Source organism: Peromyscus maniculatus, chromosome 3 (genome assembly GCF_049852395.1).
Source record: "Peromyscus maniculatus bairdii isolate BWxNUB_F1_BW_parent chromosome 3, HU_Pman_BW_mat_3.1, whole genome shotgun sequence".
NCBI lineage: Eukaryota > Metazoa > Chordata > Mammalia > Rodentia > Cricetidae > Peromyscus > Peromyscus maniculatus.
Genome location: NC_134854.1, coordinates 57,924,188 through 57,946,791, shown reverse-complemented (window position 1 = coordinate 57,946,791; position 22,604 = coordinate 57,924,188). Strand labels below are relative to the sequence as shown.

The 22,604-nt window shown below is 39.8% G+C and overlaps 1 protein-coding gene across 3 annotated transcripts in view; it reads left to right on the top strand.

Annotated features, from left to right (window-relative positions):
- Nucleotides 1–22,604, top strand: part of Exoc4 (exocyst complex component 4) — an 810,377-nt gene that overhangs the window by 41,614 nt on the left and 746,159 nt on the right. For all 3 annotated transcript variants that reach the window (XM_076566558.1, XM_006990369.4, XM_042273016.2), the window contains exon 2: nucleotides 16,757–16,946. Coding sequence is in view for 2 of the 3 variants with exons in the window: in XM_006990369.4 (XP_006990431.1) it covers nucleotides 16,757–16,946 (190 nt within the window). In the remaining variant the exon portion in view is untranslated. The remainder of the gene's footprint in view (nucleotides 1–16,756; nucleotides 16,947–22,604) is intronic.

The window sequence follows — 22,604 nt, the reverse complement described above, 5'->3', positions numbered from 1 at the left end:
TTTTTTTTAAACCCAGGACCTACCAGAATTTGGTAGGTTGTAAGCCCTTGAAAGAATGGATAAATCAAGCTTCAGAAAGTTTACCACTTACTGGACTGAGAAAGACCTATCTGTGGGTTTTATGTCAGAGACAGTAGTTTAAGACAATGGCCTGTTAAATTATTATCAATTTTATTTTACAAATGAGAGGATAGAACTTTCTGTGAAAATAATATACTTTTCACAGAAAAGTAGGTAGGTCTTGAAGAGAAAATAGGCTTGTGTAACTGTAAGACTATACAGCACAGATTTATCCCGTGATATTAAAACCCCAAGCAAAGCATTTGTAGTACCCTATCTTAATTTTCTCTGAAATTCTGAATCTTTTTCTGAACTTGTTTTTATTTCTTGCCTGATAGTCAACACTCATAAACAATAGCTATTTACTGGAGTATGGTGCCTGGCATTTATTTAGTACTTAGGAAATAGTTGTTGAATGAGTGAATGAATGCCGTGAGGTTTTCAAAGACGAGTCAGATATAATATTACTCTTGAGTGTGTGTTCTACTTTTGAGATAAAGATGTATAAAGAGTATGAAATGGACTTGGAGAAAGATGGAGTGTTACAGAGATGGAGAATTTATGGAAGGAGTGGAAAAGTAGCAACTGTAAACAAATGCCCATCCTCTTTGTGATTCTGATCCTGTATGTAGGCCTTGTGTGTCAGATTTTTTTTTTTTTTTTTTTTCAAGTGTTTCTCTGTGTAGCTTTGCGCCTTTTCTGGAACTCACTTTGGAGACCAGGCTGGCCTCGAACTCACAGAGATTCACCTGTCTCTGCCTCCCGAGTGCTGGGGTTGAAGGTGTGCACCACCACTGCCCAGTGTGCGTCAGATTTCTTAAGTGACAGTTTTACCCTCAGTATGTGATATTTAAAAACTGAAAAAGGCCTTAAAGCTTTTTGACTGATTCTGATGTGGATACATACATTTGCCTTGAAGGGTCAATTCTTTTTCATCTTCTGGGGGCATCACCCACTGCAGGATAGTGTATGACATTGTTATTTTGTATTGAGTTATGGTCTCATATATCCCAGTCTGGCTTCAAATTCATTATGTAAATAGTAGTAACCTTGGACTCTTGCTTCTGTCTGCCGAGTGCTGGTATCACAGGTGTACATCACAATACCTACTCTTATTTGGTTTTCCATCTTTCTTTTTCTGAGACAGGGTTTCTCTCTGTAATAGCTCTGGCTGTCCTGGAACTCACTCTGTAGACCAGGCTGTCCTTAAGCACACAGAGATCTGCCTGCCTCTGCTTCTCGAGTGCTAGGATCAAAGGTGTGCTCCCCCCCATCTCTTAATCCAATCTGTATGTATCACCTTTACTTTTTCACCATGATTTTGGCCCAGGGCATCCTTTACTTTGACTTCTGTTGTGAAGTACTGCTTTAATTTTGATTCTTAATCCAGATCATGTCAAAACACTTGAATGACATGTTTCCTTTGTTGTGCTTTTTACAATCATGCTATTAAGTTACGTCCAGACCTATCATTCTAGGCAAGTTTAGTAAAGATTGGGGTCTATGCTTACATATGAACACAAGACTAGATGGTTTTGGTGCTGGAGTGTTGCTGTTTGTGTTTCAACATTCCTTTGGAGACAGAAGCATTTGCTTTGGAATGAGGGATGATGTTGCTAATCTCTGTTGTTGGTTTCCGTCCTGATTTTCTTTTGTACTTAGCTCATAAACAGTGCATTAGAAGAGAATGGTAGTATGGTTTTGGTGTTGGGATTTGGGGTGAGAGAAGGGCCCTGATTGGAATAATAGAATAGGACCGTGCATTTCTTATCAAGAACCGTGTGTCATTCTGGTTTTGGCTCTTCACATCTGCAGTTTGTCCTGCTGCTCTTCTTGTGCATTGTATTCATTGTTCTTATATCTTCCCATGGACTTCAGTTACCTTCTTCCGTCCTTAATGTTTTTCAGGTTCTCTCGAAAGACTAGACCTTTCCTGGTTGCTTTGGCAACAAGCTTCACAAAGGAAATCCCATTTTAGGATGGTGTTTTAAAAAGTCTGAGTATTCCCGTAAGGGTACTTAGTATATACTAGCTTTTTCATGGTGCCCTAGACCCATCATCTTGTCCCCAAAATAAATTAGCCTGTCTTTTAAACAGTTTGATTATTTCATCTTTGTTATATCATTGAGCAGTGTTTTTCTTGTTTTGGAATGTTTAAAAATTTCCTTCAGTTCTCTTTCCCAAATGTGTAAAAACACCATTTCTACACCAGGTTATATGTTTTAACATTTTATATTGCTTTTAAAATGATTTTATTTATTTATTTAGAGATAAGGTGTCACTATAGAGCCTGGCTGGCCTGGACTTGCTATGTAGACCAGGCTGACCTTGAACACAGAGATGTTTGCCTCTGCTTCCCAAGTGCTGGGATTAAAGATGTGAGCCACCATACCTGGCTAAAATGTTATTCTTAATAGAAAATAAGAACATTTCTTGTTGTAGACACATTTTGGTACTGGCTTAAACTACAGATAAGGGCTAATATAAGGAGTAAGCTAGTGTACACACAGGAAATAGCCCGCCCGGCCTCATTGCCATCTTGAACTTCTGACTCACCTTGTAAACCAGGCTGGCCTTGAACTTAAAGAGATCCACCTGCCTCTGCTTCCTGTTTCCTGGGATTAAAGGTATTAGCAACCACTGCCTGCCTGTGCAAATGCAATCTTATATTTGATGGAAAGGGACTTAGAAGGTACTTAAATTAAACTTTTGAATCACTTAAAAACCCTGAATAAACGCGTTTCAGGCTAGTCAGTTGTGTAATGGTCCACTCTTGTGTCTGTTTAAAAGTCCTTAGGTCTGTGAGGAAGGCTTTTGGTGAGGAGAGATGGTGTTTGCGATTTGGTCTTTTGGAGACTGCCACTAACTGTGATTTTGGGTTTAATCACCGTTGGCCCTTTACAGCAGAGCTAATTGGGTGGACATAGTCCAGTTTGGACAGTTTTACACACACACACACACACACACACACACACACACACACACACACACACACACACACCATGTCTTCCTTCTTTCCTATTGATTACCCTACTTCAACCTTTTGTTTGGTGTGAAGTTGGAGTTGTGAAATAAGCAAGATGGCATTTCAGAGATGCTATTTTATTTTTGTGAGTTCTTGTCAGATTTTTAATTGGGGAATGTGTCTACCACTTACTGTTAGGTGATTTGCTTTCCAATTAAACATTGAATATGTCTTTTTTTTTTTTTTGTACGTCAGCCTGCAAATAGCCAGTTTAATTGGGGAGACAGACTCTGGTCGTGACTTAAGGAGGCCTTATTGAAACATTGGAGCAGAGCTTTTGTAGACAGGCTGGTTATAGATGTCAAGGGGGTTTGAAGGCAGTTGGAGGCTCACATTTTCATCAACTTTTATGTCTTCACAGAAGTTGGAATTTCAAAAACATAGAAAATCCTTTATTGCAGGCTCCTGTTAAATTCCTTCCTTTCTCTGTAGAGGATATTTTGGTCAGCCCATAGTTAATTCAAAGTAAAGTTTGTTGAGGGGTCCAGGCTTTGATCTGGGCTTTGAACAGAGGCCTTTGAGGCTTGTGACAGTTTGTGGCAGGAAGAGCTTGGCCACTGTTTTGAGCTGGGTCCCAGGAGCTGTGTTAGGCATAGATACTGTTCCTAGCACCATCTCTTTATCTGAGCCCATTGCAAAATAGCCTGTAGGTTTCTTGCTCTTTGTTTCCCTCAGCCTTGTTCCCCTCAGTGATGCAGTGATGTTTGCAAGTTACTATCAGAACCAACAGTGTCAGGACCGGAGATGGAGCTCAGTCGGTAGAGTGCTTGCATAGCACAAAGCCCTTCCTAGGTTTGAGCCCTGGCATAAACTGGGTGTGGTGGTCCACACCTGTAATTTTAGCACTTGGGATAAGGGATACATGAGACTCTGTTTGGAAACAGAACAAACACTAAACTTTCAGGAGGTTCTGGGACAGCTGATAATGGCATTTATTGAAATGAGAAGAAAACTCCATTTTCTGGCTGCACATGCAGAATTAATATCTTGGGGGACCGACTTGTGCTGGCTAGATTTATGTCAACTTGACACAAATTGTAGTCATCTGAGGGAGGAGGGAACCTCAACTGAGGAAATGCCTCCATAAAATTGGGCTGTAGGCAGGCTTGTAGAACATTTTTTAGTGATTGATGGGGGAGGGCCCAGACTGTTGGTGGTGGTGCTATCCCTGGGATGCTGGTTCTCTGTTCCAAAAGAAAGCAGGCTGAGCAAGCCACAATGAGCAAGCCATTAAGCAGTACTTCTCCATGGCCTCTGAATTAACTCTTGCCTCTAGGTTTCTGCCCATTTGAGTTGCTGTCCTGACTTCCTTCAGTGATAGACTACAATCTAGAAGTGTAAGACCAATAAACCTTTTCCTCCTCAGTTTGCTTTTTGGTCATGGTGTTGCGGCAACAGAAACCCTAGCTGAGACACAAGTCTTGGTTTCTAAAGCCTCAGGAGTCATTTTTAACATTGGAATTTCTTATAAGCTTTGAGCATTGTGGTTTTATTATTGGGTGATATCATTTTTTTTTTTTTTTTTTTTTTTTTTTTTTGGTTTTTCGTGACAGGGTTTCTCTGTGTAGCTTTGCGCCTTTCCTGGAGCTCACTTGGCAGCCCAGGCTGGCCTCGAACTCACAGAGATCCGCCTGGCTCTGCCTCCCGAGTGCTGGGATTAAAGGCGTGCGCCACCAACGCCCGGCCTCATTATTTTTTTCAACCCATGCCTTTATAGATATGTCTGGACACAAGCCTTTGGTGAGAGGGTCAGTGCATAGTTTAGGGTTGATAAGAAAAACTTAACTACTCTTGTAACTTGGAATCACTCAGTCCCCATACTGCCCCCAGTCTTACGTTCCCATTAATGAAACAGGATGATTAGAGGATCTGGTGTGGTTTGGGGGAACATGAAACGAGACAAAACATGAAGGTGCTTTGTACAGGTTGGAACAGAGGCACTCAGATACTTAATTGTTCATTTCTAGTGTCTGTAGTGTTTTTGGTTAGAAACTCGATTTTTTCCTAAATTTGAGAGTACTTGCCTGGCATGCCTCAGGCCATGAGTCCAATCCATTGCACAATAAATTAATTAATTCACAGATGGAGACCAAACCCAGGACCTTGTGCATGGGTCCGGTTCATGCACAACAAATAAAGAAACAGATTCAGAGCTGAGGACGAAACCCAGAACTTTGTGCTTGCTAGGCAGGTCTCTACCACTGAGCTAAATTCCCAGCCCCTATTACGTATCTCATTAAAAACCCTTTATTCTGAGACATGCTTTGAAATGATTGTGCGCACTTACAGCTATTCATTTTACAGATCTATCTGTTGTTTTGCCACCTGCAGGAGTAGTGTTGAAGTTATTGGTGTGGTGTTTAATGTGGTCGCAGTAGGTTTTCTTTGGGCAGGCTTTAGAGGCTTTTATTACTAGTTGGTGGGTTTTTGGTGGTGGTTTGCAGTGGTAAGTTCTGCTTTCTGTTGCACACAGTCTGATTCTGCTGCTGTTTACATTTTGTTAACTGCTTTCAGACTATGAAATGAATTAGACCTTGATCCTTATAGTAGTAGCCCATTTTTTATGTGCTAGGGATTCAGCCTTAAAAACAATCAGAACTTACAATATAATACAAAGTAATAAAAGAATACTTTTGTGTTACCTTTGCTAATGTTGATATAAGCAATTATGCATTTTAAGATTTTTATGAGAATTTTTCTGAGTTGCTTGTTACTATAAGCCCTTTCAAAAAGTAAATAGGACATAATTCAAAAGATCGTGTTTGTTTTTCATTTAAAACTTACTGCTGTTGACACAAAAAATACAGCTCTCGCCTTAAAGAGAATAAGAAATAGTTTATTCTGCAGTCATTTTAAAGCGCCATAGTCTGGGAACACAGATTTTGGTTATCCCAGATTCCATGTTCCAAAGTGGGAACAGTTTTATAGTTTTAAGGAACAAAGAAGGTCATAAATCAAAGGAAGTTTAAAATACATGGTGGGTACATCAGAGAGGCAGTTACAGCAAGATGGGGGAGGTTTTTTTTTTTTTTTTTTTTTTTTTTCTTCCAGTTTTTCAAGACAGGGTTTCTCTGTGTAGCTTTACGCCTTTCCTGGGACTCACTCTGTAGCCCAGGCTGGCCTTGAACTCACAGAGATCCGCCTGCATCTGCCTCTCAAGTGCTGGGATTACAGGCGTACGCCTCCACCGCCCGGCTAAGACAGGGTTTCTTTGTGCAACAGTCTTGGCTGTCCTGGAACTCACTTTGTAGACCAGGCTGGCCTCAAACTCAGAGATCCACCTGCCTCTGCCTTCTGAGTTCTGGGATTAAATGAGAATGCTACTACTGCCCAGCAGGAGGCTTTTCTATAGGCCCAAGATGCTATTTGATGAAGTTCTTAGCTTGTGGTTGGTGGATGCTATTGGTCTGCTAAGTCAGATTTCCAAAAGTTTTTATCTGTTAGTTACAGGATGTTAGTTCTTCACTTGATCTTAGCCAAAAGGCCGGGAAGCGATAGGATGTTAGTTCTTAAACAGAGATGGGCAATGCCTGTTCAGGGGCTAAAGCTAGCTCAAGACAAGGTATTTAGCCTCTGGACATACAACATTCCAGTCTCTCTGTATCATTGCACTTTTAATCAGTCAGTCTTTGTAGATACAATTTCTTTCCAGGAATTGTCATTCACATCATTTTATATCCAAATTCACCCTTGAAAGCTATCTATCTATCTATCTTTCTTTCTTTCTTTCTTTCTTTCTTTCTTTCTTTCTTTCTTTCTTTCTTTCTTTCTTTCTTTCTTTCTATCTATCTATCTATCTATCTATCTATCTATCTATCTATCTATCATCTATCATCTATCTTCTCAGGCACTGTCTGACCCATTTGACATGGATCTGCATTTTTATAACTAAACAGATTATCTGGAAGATGATAAAAGTTTGGGTAGCCCTTAAACATACTTTATTGGGGAAATAAGATTTAAGAAACAAATTCAAATTGTTACCTTTCTTTAAAGTTGAGATAATGATAGAGCTATGCTTTTCTTCTTCTTTTCAGTGAATATACTTTTTAAAAAAGTATTACTCAGGGTGGAGAGATGACTCAGCAGTTACGAGTACGTTCTGCTCTTGCAGAGGACCTCACAGTTAGGTTCCCAGCTGCCATATTGGGCAGCTCAGAACTGCCTGTAACTTTAGCACCACAGGTATCAGATGCCTCTGGCCTCCATAGGCTCTGCATTCACTTATGTGCAGGCATGCGTGTGTGTGTGTGTGTGTGTGTGTGTGTGTGTGTGTGTGTGTGTGTTAAACTTCAAAGTTTAAAAAAGCATTGCTGTTAAGATGATCATTTGTATAATGATTATCTATTGAATATATATATATATATATATATATATATATATATATATATATATGAATCATGCCTGGGACTTTGCTAATGTAGTTGGGGAACAGGGTTAGAGCCAGCTCGGGGATAGGTGAGGCCAGATTGGAATGTGGCACTATCTCTTGAAGGTGGGATTTTTTGACAAGTCTTTTAACTTTTGTATGTGGTCAAAAACTTCCATTAAAAATGTTTATGTGGGGGCTGGAGGCAGAGTGTCTATTTAGCAGATCAGTAAATCACAGAAATGCAGTATGATGTAGTAGCCTTTAGATCAATGGTTCTCATCCTGGGTTCTTGACCCCTTTAGGGGGTTGATTGACCTTTTCACAGGGGTCATATATCAAATATCCTGCATATCAGATATTTATATACATTATGATTCATAACAGTAGCAAAATTACAGTTATAAAGTAGCAAGGAAAATAATTTTTTGGTTTGGGGTCACCACAACGTGAGGAACTGTATTAAAGGGTTGCAGCATTAGGGAGGTTGAGAACCACTACTTTAGATCTTGTTATTTCTCCATGACACCTGTATTCTCAAGGTTCATGGGTGCTTTCATTTAAGAAGCCTACCCCTCTCAATTTCCAATATGTATTTGACCACATAATACCTGCCAGAATCTTGTAAAACATCATTTTTAGGAACTCACCAGTAAGTGAGGCTCTATCTGTGGACAATGCTTTCTGAGGGGTGCTGGACTTTATAAGGAAGTAGGAAAGAGATGGAGTTTTAAATTGACTTTGTCAGCCTTAAGCTCAGTTTTATGCCTGAATTGGGTGATTTTACTTAATTTTAGATAATAGCCGCCATTGTTGCCTGAGCAATTTATACCTTTTGGTTTCTAGTACTGTTCTGCATAACTGAGTTAATTGCACTATTGAAGCAGTATACGCACGTGTGTTGGGTATAATAATTGGCCCTAAGTGCTGTCTGAAGCCAGACACTAGTGAGTTTTCAGCTGACTTTAAAGCAGACATTGTTTATTGTCACTTGAGGGTACACAAGTCTCTCTGTACTGTCAAGGGATGTTCATATGCCTGAGACAACTTTTTCAGAGGGACTTGTCATTGTGGATTGCTATCAGGATGGGATTATCCTGTATTTCATAGGCTCTAATAAGCCATAATTAAGAATCAAGGCATTACAATGTATAATTGAATAGAATAAAATCGGATTTGAAAGCGAGTTGTTGATTTACTTATGCTTTGAGTAAAGTGTATCTTGTGTGATTATGTAGTGATACACATCTCTAGCATTTCTTTAATGTGTGATCCTTTATTCAATCTCAGATTCACGAGGGCCTCTTATTTTGATAACTCCCTGGAAGCAGTTACAGATGATTCAGCATCTATGAAGTGTAGCAGTGTGTCCTGCTTTGCATAATCAGCTTGGAACTCTGAGCTGTGTAGTGTTTGTATCCTTCAGTCTCTTTTCCTCCTCATGGGTTTGAGTTTCTCTCTACTCAAGCCTAGAGCTGTTGTCTGTAGTTCCCTGCTGGCTGTAGTTATATTTTGCTGTCTGCCATGTATGAGATGGGTTGGGTTCTCTTTTTTTTTGGAAAGAAAATGTGGCTCTAGTACTTTGAAGTAAGTGCTGGGTACAACTGATAATGTAACGGAGCAGGGTTGGAAGAAAGCATGGTTGATATTGGAAGGTCATATCAGCTCTAGACATCTGTGGGATCACTAACAAAAAGGTGTATTTTCTTCTGAAAAGACCGGTTATGAAGCACTTGGTTTTCACTTTCTGGAGTAAGGCTTGGAAACTAGTCCACCCTCAGGTTCAGTTCTTGTCTTGTGCTCTGGTGTTTGAGCAAAGCAGTTCGTGGTGGTAGGTTTGAGGTTCTTGATGATAAGAGGCACAGGAACCTTGCAGCATCCAGCTGATGTCCTAGGCCCACATGGAGTACTTCTCAGAAAGGGGGTAACCGAGGACATTTGATTCCTAGTATAGATGGTGCTTTGTCATTTGCTGATTAGTGATTTTTGGATATGTGAAGCTATACTTGTAATTAGTTTTTCTTAGTTGCTTGAAGGAATTTCCATTAATTGTTTTCTCTCTCTCTCTCTCTCTCTATATATATATATATAATGTATATGTATGATTTATTTATTATGCATACAGTGTTCTGTCTGCATGTTTGCCTGCACACCAAAAGAGGGCATCAGATCCCATTCTAGATGGTTGTGAGAGCCGCCATGTGGGTGCTGGGAACTGAACTCAGTATCTCTGGAAGAGCAGCCAGTGCTCTTAACCTCTGAGCCATCTCTTCAGCCCCATTAATTGTTTTCTTAGTTTTTATTATTTCTAGAAGAGAGGCCAGTGTAGGCTAACAAGGAATGCCCTTAGTAGACAGCTAAGCCTTTATCTGTCTACTTATCAGGAAACATGGCTGAGTTCTAACTCATTCTGAAGGAGTCACCAAATTTTAGGTGTGTAACTTTATTCTTGTAACAAGTGTCTCACGAGAACAGCACTCCTAGCTGAGGTTCTCCTGATCTTGCTAAACTTCATCACCTCTTCTCTTTGCCATCTCTAAACCTAGTCCAAGTAGAGAACTGAGATGTTATCATAAAAAGAAAAAAGCCTTTTGGTGGGATGCACAGTTCATTTTCTAACTAAGCTGTCCCTTTATCACCTTGTTAAAATACTCTAAGCTTCCAGAGCAGTAGTCTGTCATCTGCAAACAGGTAACCTCAGGCAGGAGTGATTGTATTCAGCACTGACTATCATGCTGTCTTGTGATAGTTACCAGTCTTGCATCAATACTGATACCAACATGTGTGCTCTACACTCTCCAGAGATCTGCTAGGTGATGGCTTCAGCTGTTGAAAGATTTGCTAAGATAATCTAACTCACCTAGTTCTATAACTTCTCTAAATTCTGTTTTTAGATGAGAATGAAAAAAATAAATAATTGGAAAACTATGTATTTGGATTATATTATTTTGTTTTCCGAAATATGGAGGCCTTTTTTTTTTATTATGCTCCTGAAGAGATGTTGATGTAAAATTTGTTACCTAGTTTCAGAAGATTGTTGAGGACATCTTTCACTCTATTGTAAAGTGTCTCCCATGTTGTTTTAAATGAAAATTTGGCTTGCCTAAAGGAGTCTATCTTTTAGAAAATGAGAATTAGAACTTTTTGCCTTGGCTGCTTGGAAGCTCAAATGTAGATTAAAAACTCATTTACAATGAACTCTATGTGGCCATGTGACCTGCTTATATTTTACAATTATATAATGATGTTCTGTGTATTTTACTGTATTAGAGAAAACATCTCTGATATTTGTTGTTGTTTTTTTTTTTTTTGAAAGAGATGAGATATAATTAAAATGAAACCAGTGTAAATGTGGTTACTGGTTGTCACCACTAAACACTGGCTGATTAGTTACCATCACTGCTAAGTAGTTGCTTCAGTGACCACCCAGAGTAAAGGCCATAGATCTGTGTCTGGTCTGGCTCCTAACTTCCTCTGTCACTGCTACACTGGCTGTTAAGTAGCCACAGTGATCTCCTTGCCCGTTCTTTCCCTTAACAGTTTGAATTCCTTTTCCTTCATGGCCCTCTGTCCTCCCTAGAACAGCTTCCCCACAGAGAATGTCTTCATAGAGGCCTTATTCACATGCTTCCTTTTTGTGCCCTTGCTGGAGGAGGCCATTTTTGTCTCTGTTGTTCCACAGCTCCTGCCTCCTGCACTTCCCCACTTACCTACTTTATGGTCTGCACCTCCACACCGAAATGTTAGCTTCTTGAGGGAGGACTAAGTTAGTTACTGCTGTGTGTCTAGCCACATAGAACTGCCTGGAAGTAACGGTGCCTAGTAAATGCTGTTGAATGAATCAGTGAATTGGGCAGGGCCACCAGAGCTGTTGCTTTCATTTCCAGGGATTTATGAGCATGCATGACCTCCAGTGAGACCATTCCACTGCATTCATCCTGGGCAGAGAGCTGTCCTGCATGACCTTCCACATCCTGCATCTTGCTGCTGCTCATTATGTAGCTTTTACTAAACATTTAATGTGCCAGGCACTGTGAGAATCTAGAGAAAAGGTCTGATCTGTGTTCGTAATAGATCCATAGGGACTTTGGGGTGGGGAGGCTTGAGAGTATTTGTTTTTGCAGAGTTGGGATTCATAGATGATATATTTTGGTTCTAATGCTGTGAGTCCACATTTCCATTCTGCTTTATATTTTGCATGGCACCTTCCCACATTTCTTCAGTCCTTGAAATGTCCTAGAGAGGCAGGTGTTATTCTTTTTCCTGTTTTACAAGGAAAAGCACCCAGAGAGGTTGAGGACCTCACTGAGGTTGCAGAGTTCTACTTGTTTTTGTTTACTAAGGATTTCTGTTTCTAAGCCAGGGCCTCATTGTGTAGCTCAGGCAGACCTCAAAGTCATGATGTTCCTGCCTTAGCCTCTAAATGTCTGGGATTAGAAGATAATGCTGGCTTGTCCCACTGCAAAGCCCTATTTGAGTTTTCAGTTTTAACTTTTGAGAACAACTATTTGTTTGATGTTATGAGGATACTTTTTATGGTTTTGTTTTCTTGCTTTGTTTTTGAGAAGGTCTTATATAATCCAGGTTGGCCACAAATTCACTTTGTAGCTGAGGTTGGCTTCAACTCCTGATTCTCTGGCTTCTGCCCCAATAAGTGTTGAGATTACCATACCTAACTCAAATATCCACCTGCCTCTGCTTTCTGAGTGTTGGAATTAAAGGAGAGCGCCATTATACCCAGCTAATATGTTCAACTTTTTTGCACAGATAAGTGGTATGGGGAAAGAAAAGTGAACTTTTATGCATGTTGTGGACTGAACCCAGGATCCTGCACATACTGGGCAAGTGCTGTCCCACCAAGCTCCTTCTGCAAACCCTGAATGCCTCTGTGTGACATGTCTGCTGAGTGTTCTAAGAAGGGTTTGGTGTATTCCCAGCAGCAGCATGGATTTGGTTGTTTTCTTCTTCCATTCTTTTCCTCTGTCTTTGATTGAAAGTTCTAGCTTTGGAGAGTGATGGGCTGTCTTGGTGAGTAACCAGATTTTCATAGGTTCACTTTCCCTTCTGTCTGTGCTTCCTTTGATCTTTTAAAAGAAAGGCATTGCCTTTCATGCTCTTGTCCCTGTCTGGACTCCATTACTCTATAAAGTCCAAAGTGAGAGCAGGATTACTCTGTGGAAGGAATTGCTGATGGTGAGTGCTTATTTTCTGTTCACAACATTTGTCTGGTCAACTGAAAGACTGAAGCTGCTATTTAAAAAAAAAAGAAGAAAGAAAGAAAGAAAAGAAACCAATGAATTCCATTTTCAGTCTCTGGATCTTTATTTCATGTTTTAATGCTTGTCTGTGGGACTCCTTGGGAGCTGGTCCCTTGTGAATCCACTGGCACAATCTGCCATCCTTGTTCCTGCTGGAAAGATTTGGTGGCCCGTTAGCCTGTTAGTAGAACACATTCCTTTTGGGGGATTAATTAGTCCTGGTTAGAGATGCAATTCATCATGTAAAATACCAGAGCTGTCTGAGTGAAAAATTCTGTGTCCAGCTTCACTGCAATCTAGTTTACCTTTTTGTGTTCCAGTGTGAACTCCGCACCAGATTGTAAATCATAATCACAGTTTACATGAAATAAGGGCAAAATCTAAAGAGTGGTTGTGTAATTTGAATGTATCTAGGAGTGCCAACTTTACATCGTTGTCCTTTCCTTCTGCCTTTCTGTTTTTGTTGTTCTTTTTTTAAAACCTTTTTGTCAGGTCCAGCAGCATTTCTTAAAAAGAAAAAGAAGGGAGGGGAGGGAGGAGGGGGGGAAGAGAGAGGAGAAGGAGGGGCGGAGGGGGGAGGGGAAGGGAGAGGGGGAGAAGGGGAGGAGGAGGAGGAGGAGGAAGAAGAAGAAAAAGGAGGAAGAAGAAGAAGAAGGAGGAGGAAGAAGAAGAAGAAGAAGAAGAAGAAGAAGAAGAAGAAGAAGAAGAAGAAGAAGAAGAAGAAGAAGTAGTAGTAGTAGTAGTAGTAGTAGTAGTTGTTGTTGTTGTTGGGTGTTGGTGGCACACACCTTTAATCTCAGCACTTAGTGGGCAGAGGCAAGCAGATCTCTGTATTCATGGCCAGCCTGGTCTACAGAGCGAGTTAGCCAGAGAGACCCTGTCTTGAAAAACCAAAAACCAAACCAAAACAATCAGTGGTGGTGATACACGCCTTTAATCCTAGCACCCAGGTGGCAGAGACAGGCAGATCTCTGTGAGTTAGAGGCCACTCTGTAGAGAATTCCAGGACAGCCAGAGCTGCACAGGGAATCTTTTCAAGCCCTTCTTTCTCCCTACCCCTCTACCTCTGCCAACAACAACAATGGGGGGGGGGAAGAAAAAGAAAAAAGAAAAACCCAACAAAAATAAAAGAAGGAAAAAACTGTAGGGCCTCATGTTCATGTTCATCTTTAGCTGACCAGTACTTTCTTACAGGTGAGCTGTCACATGGTTAGGGTGAAGTCCTCAGCTTGGGATTGAGGCAGGAAAAGTAGCAATTCATATGTATGGTAGAAAGAGACTGGGCTTTGGTGTCAAGTGTACTCAGCTTTAATTCCAGCCTAAATTCCACTTGACAAACAAAGACAAAAACCCCTCCAAACTAAAACCTGAGAAGAACAAAAAAATGTAGTTTAGAATGATTGTGCCTATGACATGCTATTAATATCTTTTTTGGTTTGGAAGTAGGCTTCAGAAGCCCACACCTTTGACACTGACAGGGCAGCACATGCAAACTTCCATGACACTGGGTAGTAGGTGTGCTGGAATAAAGAGCTCAGCCTAGCAGTTAAGAGTTCGGAGATAGATTTTAATTACTCTGCAGTTGTTTAAAACCTAATCTGTAAACAGACTGACTTGGGTTTTCCATCCTTCTAGGATCTCGTATTCTCATTGTGTGAGGTGGGCAAATTAATCTCTTCAAAGCTCAGCTACTTCTAGTGTGGAAACGGCTGGAAGATAACAACAGGCCCCACTCCAGCAGGAGTGGACATATATTCAATAAAAAGTCAAATAAAGGTGGTTTCTTGCATGTGTAAGCCTCTCTAAATTTTAGAGGTCTTTATTATTTTCATTGTCTTTACTGCCTTTCCCTTCACTAATTAAAAAAAAATACTGTAACAATTTATAATTTTAGAGTTTTATGTGTTTGACTAAAGACAAACTCATCCATCTTAGGTTACATCAAAAAGAAGAGGATGAACCTTCAGTGTGAGTTAAACTTGGCACAGGATAGTTCTTATATAAATATTTCCCCTGGAAATGAAAATAGGAGAAAAGATCCCCTGTGGACTCAATTTACTCCTAATCTTCGTTTTAGTAACCCTTTCTCTTTCCTGAGTAACTCCTAATGATCCAGTAATGCATTGCAGTGACAGCTCATGCCAGAGAAGGTGTCCTCCCTGGGCCTGACATTTTCCTTAATGGTAATTCTGACTAGTTAAGGTAAACAGTGTGAGATGTTTGGCATGTTCCTTCCACAAATGGCAGTGTGTATGTGAGGGGGAAGGAGGATGTGAGAGGTACAGAGAAAATGGCAGGCTCATGCTGTGTAGCGCTGCACTGGTGATGGAGTAAAATATCCAGAAACTCCTACCAGTGGGACAGTTGATCAATTGAAAGCATTTCTTGATTGTTCTTTAGATTAACATCCTGGAAGGTTTCAGTTTTAAAGAGCAAAGTTGTATGTCATAAAAACAACAGAGACACATGCTAAGATACTCGGAACCAAATATCGAAGGTGATTTTTGTGGCTCTCCCTTTGAGACCAAGTTGATTTACTTTAGTAGTTAAATACTTGTGTATTCTCTACCTGGAAACAATCTTGGAAATGGACTGGCTTAGGAGCATGAGTTTACAGATGAGGAAATAGGGTCTGGCCCGGTACTGCCCTTCATAGCTCCCAGTAGTGTTTCATTTCATGCAACACTTGATCTCTTGGCATCCCTAACACATTCACAGAATTCATTTTGGAAGGTACATTGAAGTCACAGACAGGCCTCCTGAATTCCCCTCTAAATTGAAAAAGAAGTTTTATATATTGTGTGGCTCATTAATTAAGACCCCCATGCTCTGAGTGACAGTTTGGAGAAGAATGTTGTACAGTATTTTGCTTGAAAGTATCTGGAAGTGGATATGTGATTGATTTGCTGACAGACCATCTCTGAAAGCAGTTCTAATGATGGACTTATAATTGATTGCATCCATCATTGAGAGCCTAAAATATCCCCCTCCCTAAATTAAAAAAGATAAATGAAATAAACTAGGCTGATTATATAAGCTGACAAATCTGAGGGAATTTAATGAAACTCTAAATTACCACAGGGAGCAGATAAGAGAAAAAGGTTTCTTTATTATAATACTAAATTAAAAAAAATTATTCAAGAAAGATAATGGAGGAAACAAAGATCTGTGGCCCATGTATCAAACTGAGTTATTGAAAGATTTTTAATAAGTGTACCTATCTCATTGTCTGGTTATTGTTGATTCCTATCAATCTTGTTGGTGCTGTTTGAAGAATAGTGAATGCAGGCACTGTCTTGTAGTGCAGCTTAGGTTATTGCTGTTGTAACAGATTTTAGAATTAACATGACCTTATCCCCAGGCTGCTGGGTGCTCTGTTCCAATTTCAGGCCATTTGAGAGTGAGCTTTTAGAAGGTAGTTCCTTGGTGAGAGAAATTTTATCCCTTAGTGTATTTCAGCCACGTATGACTGAAATACCATCCAGAGCGACTTAAACAATGATGTTTATTATCTCCCCTAACAAGAAGTCTTGAGGGGAGGGTAGCTTCAGGGATGGCTCCTTCATGTCGCCCATGGACACAGCTGCAGTAGCATTTGCTATGCCTTTTGCTTCCATAGATGACAGAAGTGTCTGGGAATCTCAGCTCTATGTGTCAGTGTCCTGGGCTGGAGAAGGGACCTTTCTCTAGATGTTCTATAGGTTTTGTTAGCCGAAGTTGTAAGAATGGATCTCTTAGGAATTACCATGATTCTTATAAATCAAGAGCCGCCCTGCTTCCCTCCATATCCATGCCCATCTGCTGTCTGAGTAAAATAATTTCAGGGGTCAAGAGAATAGATGAAGGGTGGGCTCTGTGGCTATGCAACCTATGCATGTACTTAGGTGGGTGTTGGAGTTGACCTTGAAGGTTATTTTGTATTTTCTGGTAATTCATGTCATTTCCTTGTTTGAAGTATGAATGTGCTAGTGTATTGCCTGGATACTGTTCTTCTGATTGTTGCTTTGAAGTGTGACACAGCTTTATAATTTCTGTCTTCACTAGGACTCTGTCTACCAGTGATGATGTTGAAGACAGAGAAAATGAGAAAGGCCGCCTTGAAGAAGCCTATGAGAAGTGTGACCGTGACCTGGATGAATTGATCGTTCAACACTACACAGAATTGACAACAGCCATTCGCACTTACCAGAGCATCACAGAGCGCATCACTAACTCAAGGAATAAAATCAAGCAGGTGAGCCTTCTTTCTTCCTGTCTGGCAGTGGTCATTTTCCCTTACAGGTGTGGTTTGTGTGCCTAATGGTCCTTGACCAGTGATTCATAAAGACAGTTTCTGGAATTTTGAGAAGCTGTTGTTTTCTGGGTACTCTGCCTTTAGTGCCTAAAGGACAAAGTGAGTTTCTAAGAGATGCTTTTATATTTGGTCAAAGGGATGATCTGCAAAAAACAAAAAAAACTCCATACCATCAGATCATATTTTTGTAGGTCTTAGCTACATATTTTTTAAATTGTGTATGGTGTGTTTGCATGCATGCACATATGTGTATAGGTGTACATGTGTGTGTATGTATCTGTGGGTCTGTGTATGGAGGCCAGAGGTCACAGCATTGGTTATCTTCCTGTATTACTTTCTACTTCTTTTTTTTTTTTTTTTTTTTTGAGACTAGATCTCACTGTATCTTAAGCTCCCTGATTCAGCTAGACTGGCCTCCCAGCAAACTTCATGGCTTTACTTGTCTTTCTCCATCTGGCACCAAGGTTACTGGCATGTGCTACCATGCCTAGCTCTTTTGTGGCTGCTAGAAATCTGAAGTCAGGTTGTCATGCTTGTGCAACGGGTACTGAGCACTGAGCCATTTCCTGAGCCCCTAGACTGTGTATTTGAAAGATCACTCCTTTAGTACTTTTTTGTACTGTTCTTTGATAAGTAACAGTAATTGCTATTGTATTGAACACTGACTTTTTTTGTTGCCAGGTATCATTGCTTCTGTTATCTCACATATTTAGAATGTGAACTCAAGGCTCCCTGACTCTAAAGCCTTTACTGGCATATTTTCTTTAGTAATTTTTCTTCAGTAATTTTTCAAGCAGCGCCTTTCACCTTTAAAAAATAAATATGAGGCATTACAGAACCCCAACATGCCAAATACCAAGAGGGCTAGAGATCTCTGCTTATGTAATGTTGGGGTGAGGAGTGCAGAGCAAAATGCTTGGCCCCCTTTTTGGCAATTGCCCTTCAAGGACCTTTGAGAGATTATGCACTGTGCAGAGACTGTGGCTTGGAGTTTGCTATCTGGGCTGTGAGATGTAGAGGACTCCCTAGCTTGTTCCTGCTCAGGAACAGCTGTGCTTGTGGTGTTGTTACATTCTTTCTTGTCCTTTGACCTTTGATTATGATTTTGTAAGCAGTGCATAAGTCATACTTCTCAGACACTGTGGATGTGAATTTCAGCCTCTAATCTTAGAGTCCAGCTCTGGAACCAGTAAGCTCTTAGTCTTTTATGAAGCAGTCTCTTTGTATTTTACAAAGAACTGGCCAATTTTGAAAGAAAGTCTGTAATTTTAGCCTTTAGATGTGGTAGTTCCCTCCTATGGATTTATCTTGAAATTGGACGAAGCTATAGATGAATTGGTCTTATGTGAAACAAACTCTAGTCCATTTTGACCCAGTATAGTAAGCTCAAGGGAGGCCAGGAAATGAATGTCTAACACTGCTGACCTTCTGGCTTTCCTTGGGTAATCACAGGAAGGGTGAGAGATCTCTGATTAGTCTGGCTGACTGGAAGGACTTTGTCTTAATCTCCAGGGAGGTGTCAGCAGTGATTACTCTGCTCTTGCCACTCAACATCCAGACAAAGCATCATTGCTGCTAACAGAATGTGTCTGCTGGTCTTGGTGCTGAAACAAGGACCTCATCTTGAGGCTCTTTCGTTTGTTTTAGAAGCCACGCTCTATTGTATTTACCATTCTCACTTTCAGTATACTAAAGTCAGAGCAAAAGAAAGAAAACAGAAGAAGCCTTTGTTATTCCAGTTTGCCAAGGAAGTAAATGTCTCCTGATTCAGTGTTAGGGATTAGTGCAGTATTTGGACAAGAAGTGCAGGGTTAAAGCTTTCAAAAAACACTTGATTAATAAGATAGGAGAAATGCTGGAAAATGAAAGTAAATTTGTTTGTATTCTATATTTTGATAATTGTGTACTGTAAGCGGTTTTTTTTTTAATGACCAAAGGAGCAGTAATATTTCCCTACTTATCTTTCCATGTCTTTTTTTGTTTTTGTTTTTGTTTTTAACCTGCACTTCAGTTTATATACCAAGTATAGGTTTATATTTTCTCAGGCGAAAATGGGATGAGTCAGCCATCATCAAGCTGCATTATTCTAGAGCCACACAGAAGTTGAGAATACTCAGATCTGATGTGAAGTTTCCTTTCTGTTCTCTAGCAAAGGAATAGAAAGACGATTGAGTCCATTAATATATCTCGAGTGCCAGCCATGGTCTCGGTTCTGTTTTAGGTGCTGGTGGACATAAAAAGTGGAAGACACCAGTCCCTGTCCTCATGGAGCTTACATGAGGATAGGTAGAAACAAATAGATTATTCCAGCTTTTGTTTAGTCTCTTTATCTTGAGTATCTGCATTGTGTAGAGATTGTTTTTCTAGGCTCTGGAGTACAGAAGTGAAAGACGTCTGTCCAGAGAGTTAAGTTTTAGTTTACATTCTAATCAGAATGAGCAGACCACATGATGTTTAGAAAAGAAAAAAACAAGCAAAGAAATGACTGGGACTTTGCTGTTTTAACAAGATTGGTCAGGGGAGGCTAGTATCTGCAGAGGATGAGGAGAGTCTGTAAGGGGGCTTTGAGGAAGGAGGGATAGCAGATGCAATGATCCTGAAGCAACAAGAGGACTAGTGAGATGAGAGCAAAGGAAGGAGCCAGGAGAGTGACATGAGACAAATGAAAGAGCCTGGTGTGTGAGGGGTGGCAAAGGGAACTTGGTGCCATAGGGTCTGGCAAGTCATTAGAAGAACTCCAGTGTTAATGAATGTACTCAGGTATACTTGGCTCATGTATATGATGATTTTGCAATGTGTACTATGCATAACTTTAGCCTTTTAGAAGCAGTAAGGTTTTAAACATAGGAACAACATAATGTGACTAACATTTAAAGTCATACTGTACCTGATGATGTAGGAATATATTTTAAGGTAGAACAAGTCAGATAAAGATGTGCTCTTATTTATGCATGACTTCTCATTTTGACATCATTCCATATATCCATTTAGATTATATTGTTAGAATCTATGTCCTTCAGGATAAGTACATGATGATTCATGGGTTTGACTTTCTTCTCAAGTGGTTTGAAAATTTTACATTGGCCATGTCCATTTGGAAGGTTTTTATAGATTAAAAAATAATCATTGTTGCTGAGTGGTGGTGGCGCACGCCTTTAATCCCAGCACTCGGGAGGCAGAGGCAGGCGGATCTCTGTGAGTTCGAGGCCAGCCTGGTCTACCAAGTGAGTTCCAGGAAAAGGCGCAAAGCTACACAGAGAAACCCTGTCTCAAAAAAAAAACCAAAAAAAAAAAAAAAAATCATTGTAAATGAAATACCATATATGATCAATCAGGTCAAGTAATGTGGATAATAAACAGAATTCTTGAGTGATCCTATTATTGTTGAATACACTGTAAAACTGGCCAAAACAAGGTACCTCAGAATCCATGGGTTCTGCTAGTCTTAAGGTGACTGTTAAAATGGCATTGACATTGATGGGTGTAATTGATACAGATTGAAGACTTGTATCATACATTGCCACACTTATTGATGTTTCTCTATGGTATGAAGGGGAGATGAGGTGAGTTCCGTGCAGATTTCTTCAAACATATTAAGTAATCTGTAGGCTGAGTTTTTTGTCCTGCTGCTCTCAAATAATCACTCAGAGGCTTAATATTAATTACAAATGCTTGGCCGATAGCTTAGGCTTGTTACTAGCTAACTCTTACAGTTACTTTACTTTAGGTTTAAATTAACCTATATTTCATATCTGTGCTTTGCTACGTGGCTCATGGCTTGTTACCTCATTTTCTACATGTCCTGCTTCCTCAGTAACTGGCTGGCATCTCTCTTGACTCTGCCTTTCTCCTTCCCAGCATTGGATAGTTGGCTTTCCTGCCTAACTTTATCTTGTTCAGCTATTGGCCAGTCAGTTTCTTTATTAAACCAATCACAGTGACAAATCTTCACAGTGTGCAGAAGGATCATTCCATAGCAGTAGTCAGTCCGATGCCTATCATAGAAGAAGGGAAGGCAGAGCTGAACATACACTTGCCTTTCTTGTATACATACAGACACAACATTTCACATGTTATTGGCTGTTTTCTTGGTATTAGATCCCATACTAAAAACCTGCTTTTCTTGACTATAACTATGAGTAATTATTCAAGTGATGTTCTTAGGGGCTCCATTATTCAGGAATGCAACGTTCATTACTTAACATTTACCCAAAATGACTTTTGGCTTTTATATGAGAGTATACCTTGAAAGGTAGAATTAGGATGAAGAATAGCCTTAATTAATACAAAGAATGTCATAGAAGAACAGCGTGGTTTTTGTAAGATGTTATTTACAACCTAAATGTTAGTGAAAATTTTTAACTATTTGTATGAGAAAGGGAAGAAAGCCTCGGGTTTCCAGAAGTGGACATTGGCCAGTAACAAGAGCTGTAATTTAAATGCAGAACAGCAGTCTTAAGTACGTTATTGTAGTTGTAGGAACCACAAGATAGTCTTTCCATAAAGTTCAAGGGTTTCTTAATCTGTGTCTGCATCCAGTAGCTGAACGTATTGCCCTTGGAATGAGTTGAGGGGATATTTTCAGAGAATTTAAAACCTGAAAATGAAAGTTAAAAAAAAAAAAAAAACTGAAGGGGAAGTATGGAAAATAAAAATGTGAGGCTAATTTAAACATGACTGTTGTTTCTCAAGTTTATTCTTTCTATGAACTTTCTATAAACTCTATAGGACAAACCAGCTGGGCCCTTCTCATAGGCACATGTGTATGAAAGCACTTAGATGTAGATTTACTTCCATTGCCACAAAAGGAATAGAACAATGTTTTGTATTTGTAAACTAAGTGATATTGATATATTGATTTTTAGTGACCATTTCTTGCTCAAGAGGGAGCTTCTCAGGTTCCTTCTGGCCCACAGGTGTCCTAAGATGCTTGCACATATGCTGTGCTTTATTATGGGTGTTAGCACACTCAGAGGAATTTTCCCTCTTTATTTCTCTTGATTTGAATTCAGCACTTTTTTGCTTTTGTGTCTTGAAGATTATGGCCTTCCTGTGTTTTCCTGGGCAGCTATGTATTAGTCCCTCTAAGTGTGTCTCTGGATTCCTTTTACAAAAGCTGAGGCAGATTTGTATTTTCTTAAAGCCTGAGTTAGTTTTCCTCATTTCTTTGTTTGTCCCAATGTTGGGTTACAAAAATTGCTACTTCTCTGCCACCTGTATCATCTTACATTTCTTTTTTCAATAGCCTCTTGAGCCCTGCCTTTGTTGTTTTCTGGTCTCTAACTAGAGTGACTTACAGTTCTGTATATTGAGCCTGGAGTTCTTGGTGCTGCTGAACACAGGATTTGAAGCAAATGTCAAGTTACTGTAATCTCAAGGAGGCAAAGCATGATGACATGATTTTAACAACTTGACTTTCCATGGATTTGTTTATGAATGAAACAGTATAATATAATTTTTCAATATTAATTATCCCTATAATTAAACATAACAGAATGAGAATACTGTCATCATATTTATAAAAGTAGAACATGGATTTGAGAAATAAATGTTTATGTGAGTTTGGTACTTTCTTTACAGAGTCTCTGTTTCACATCC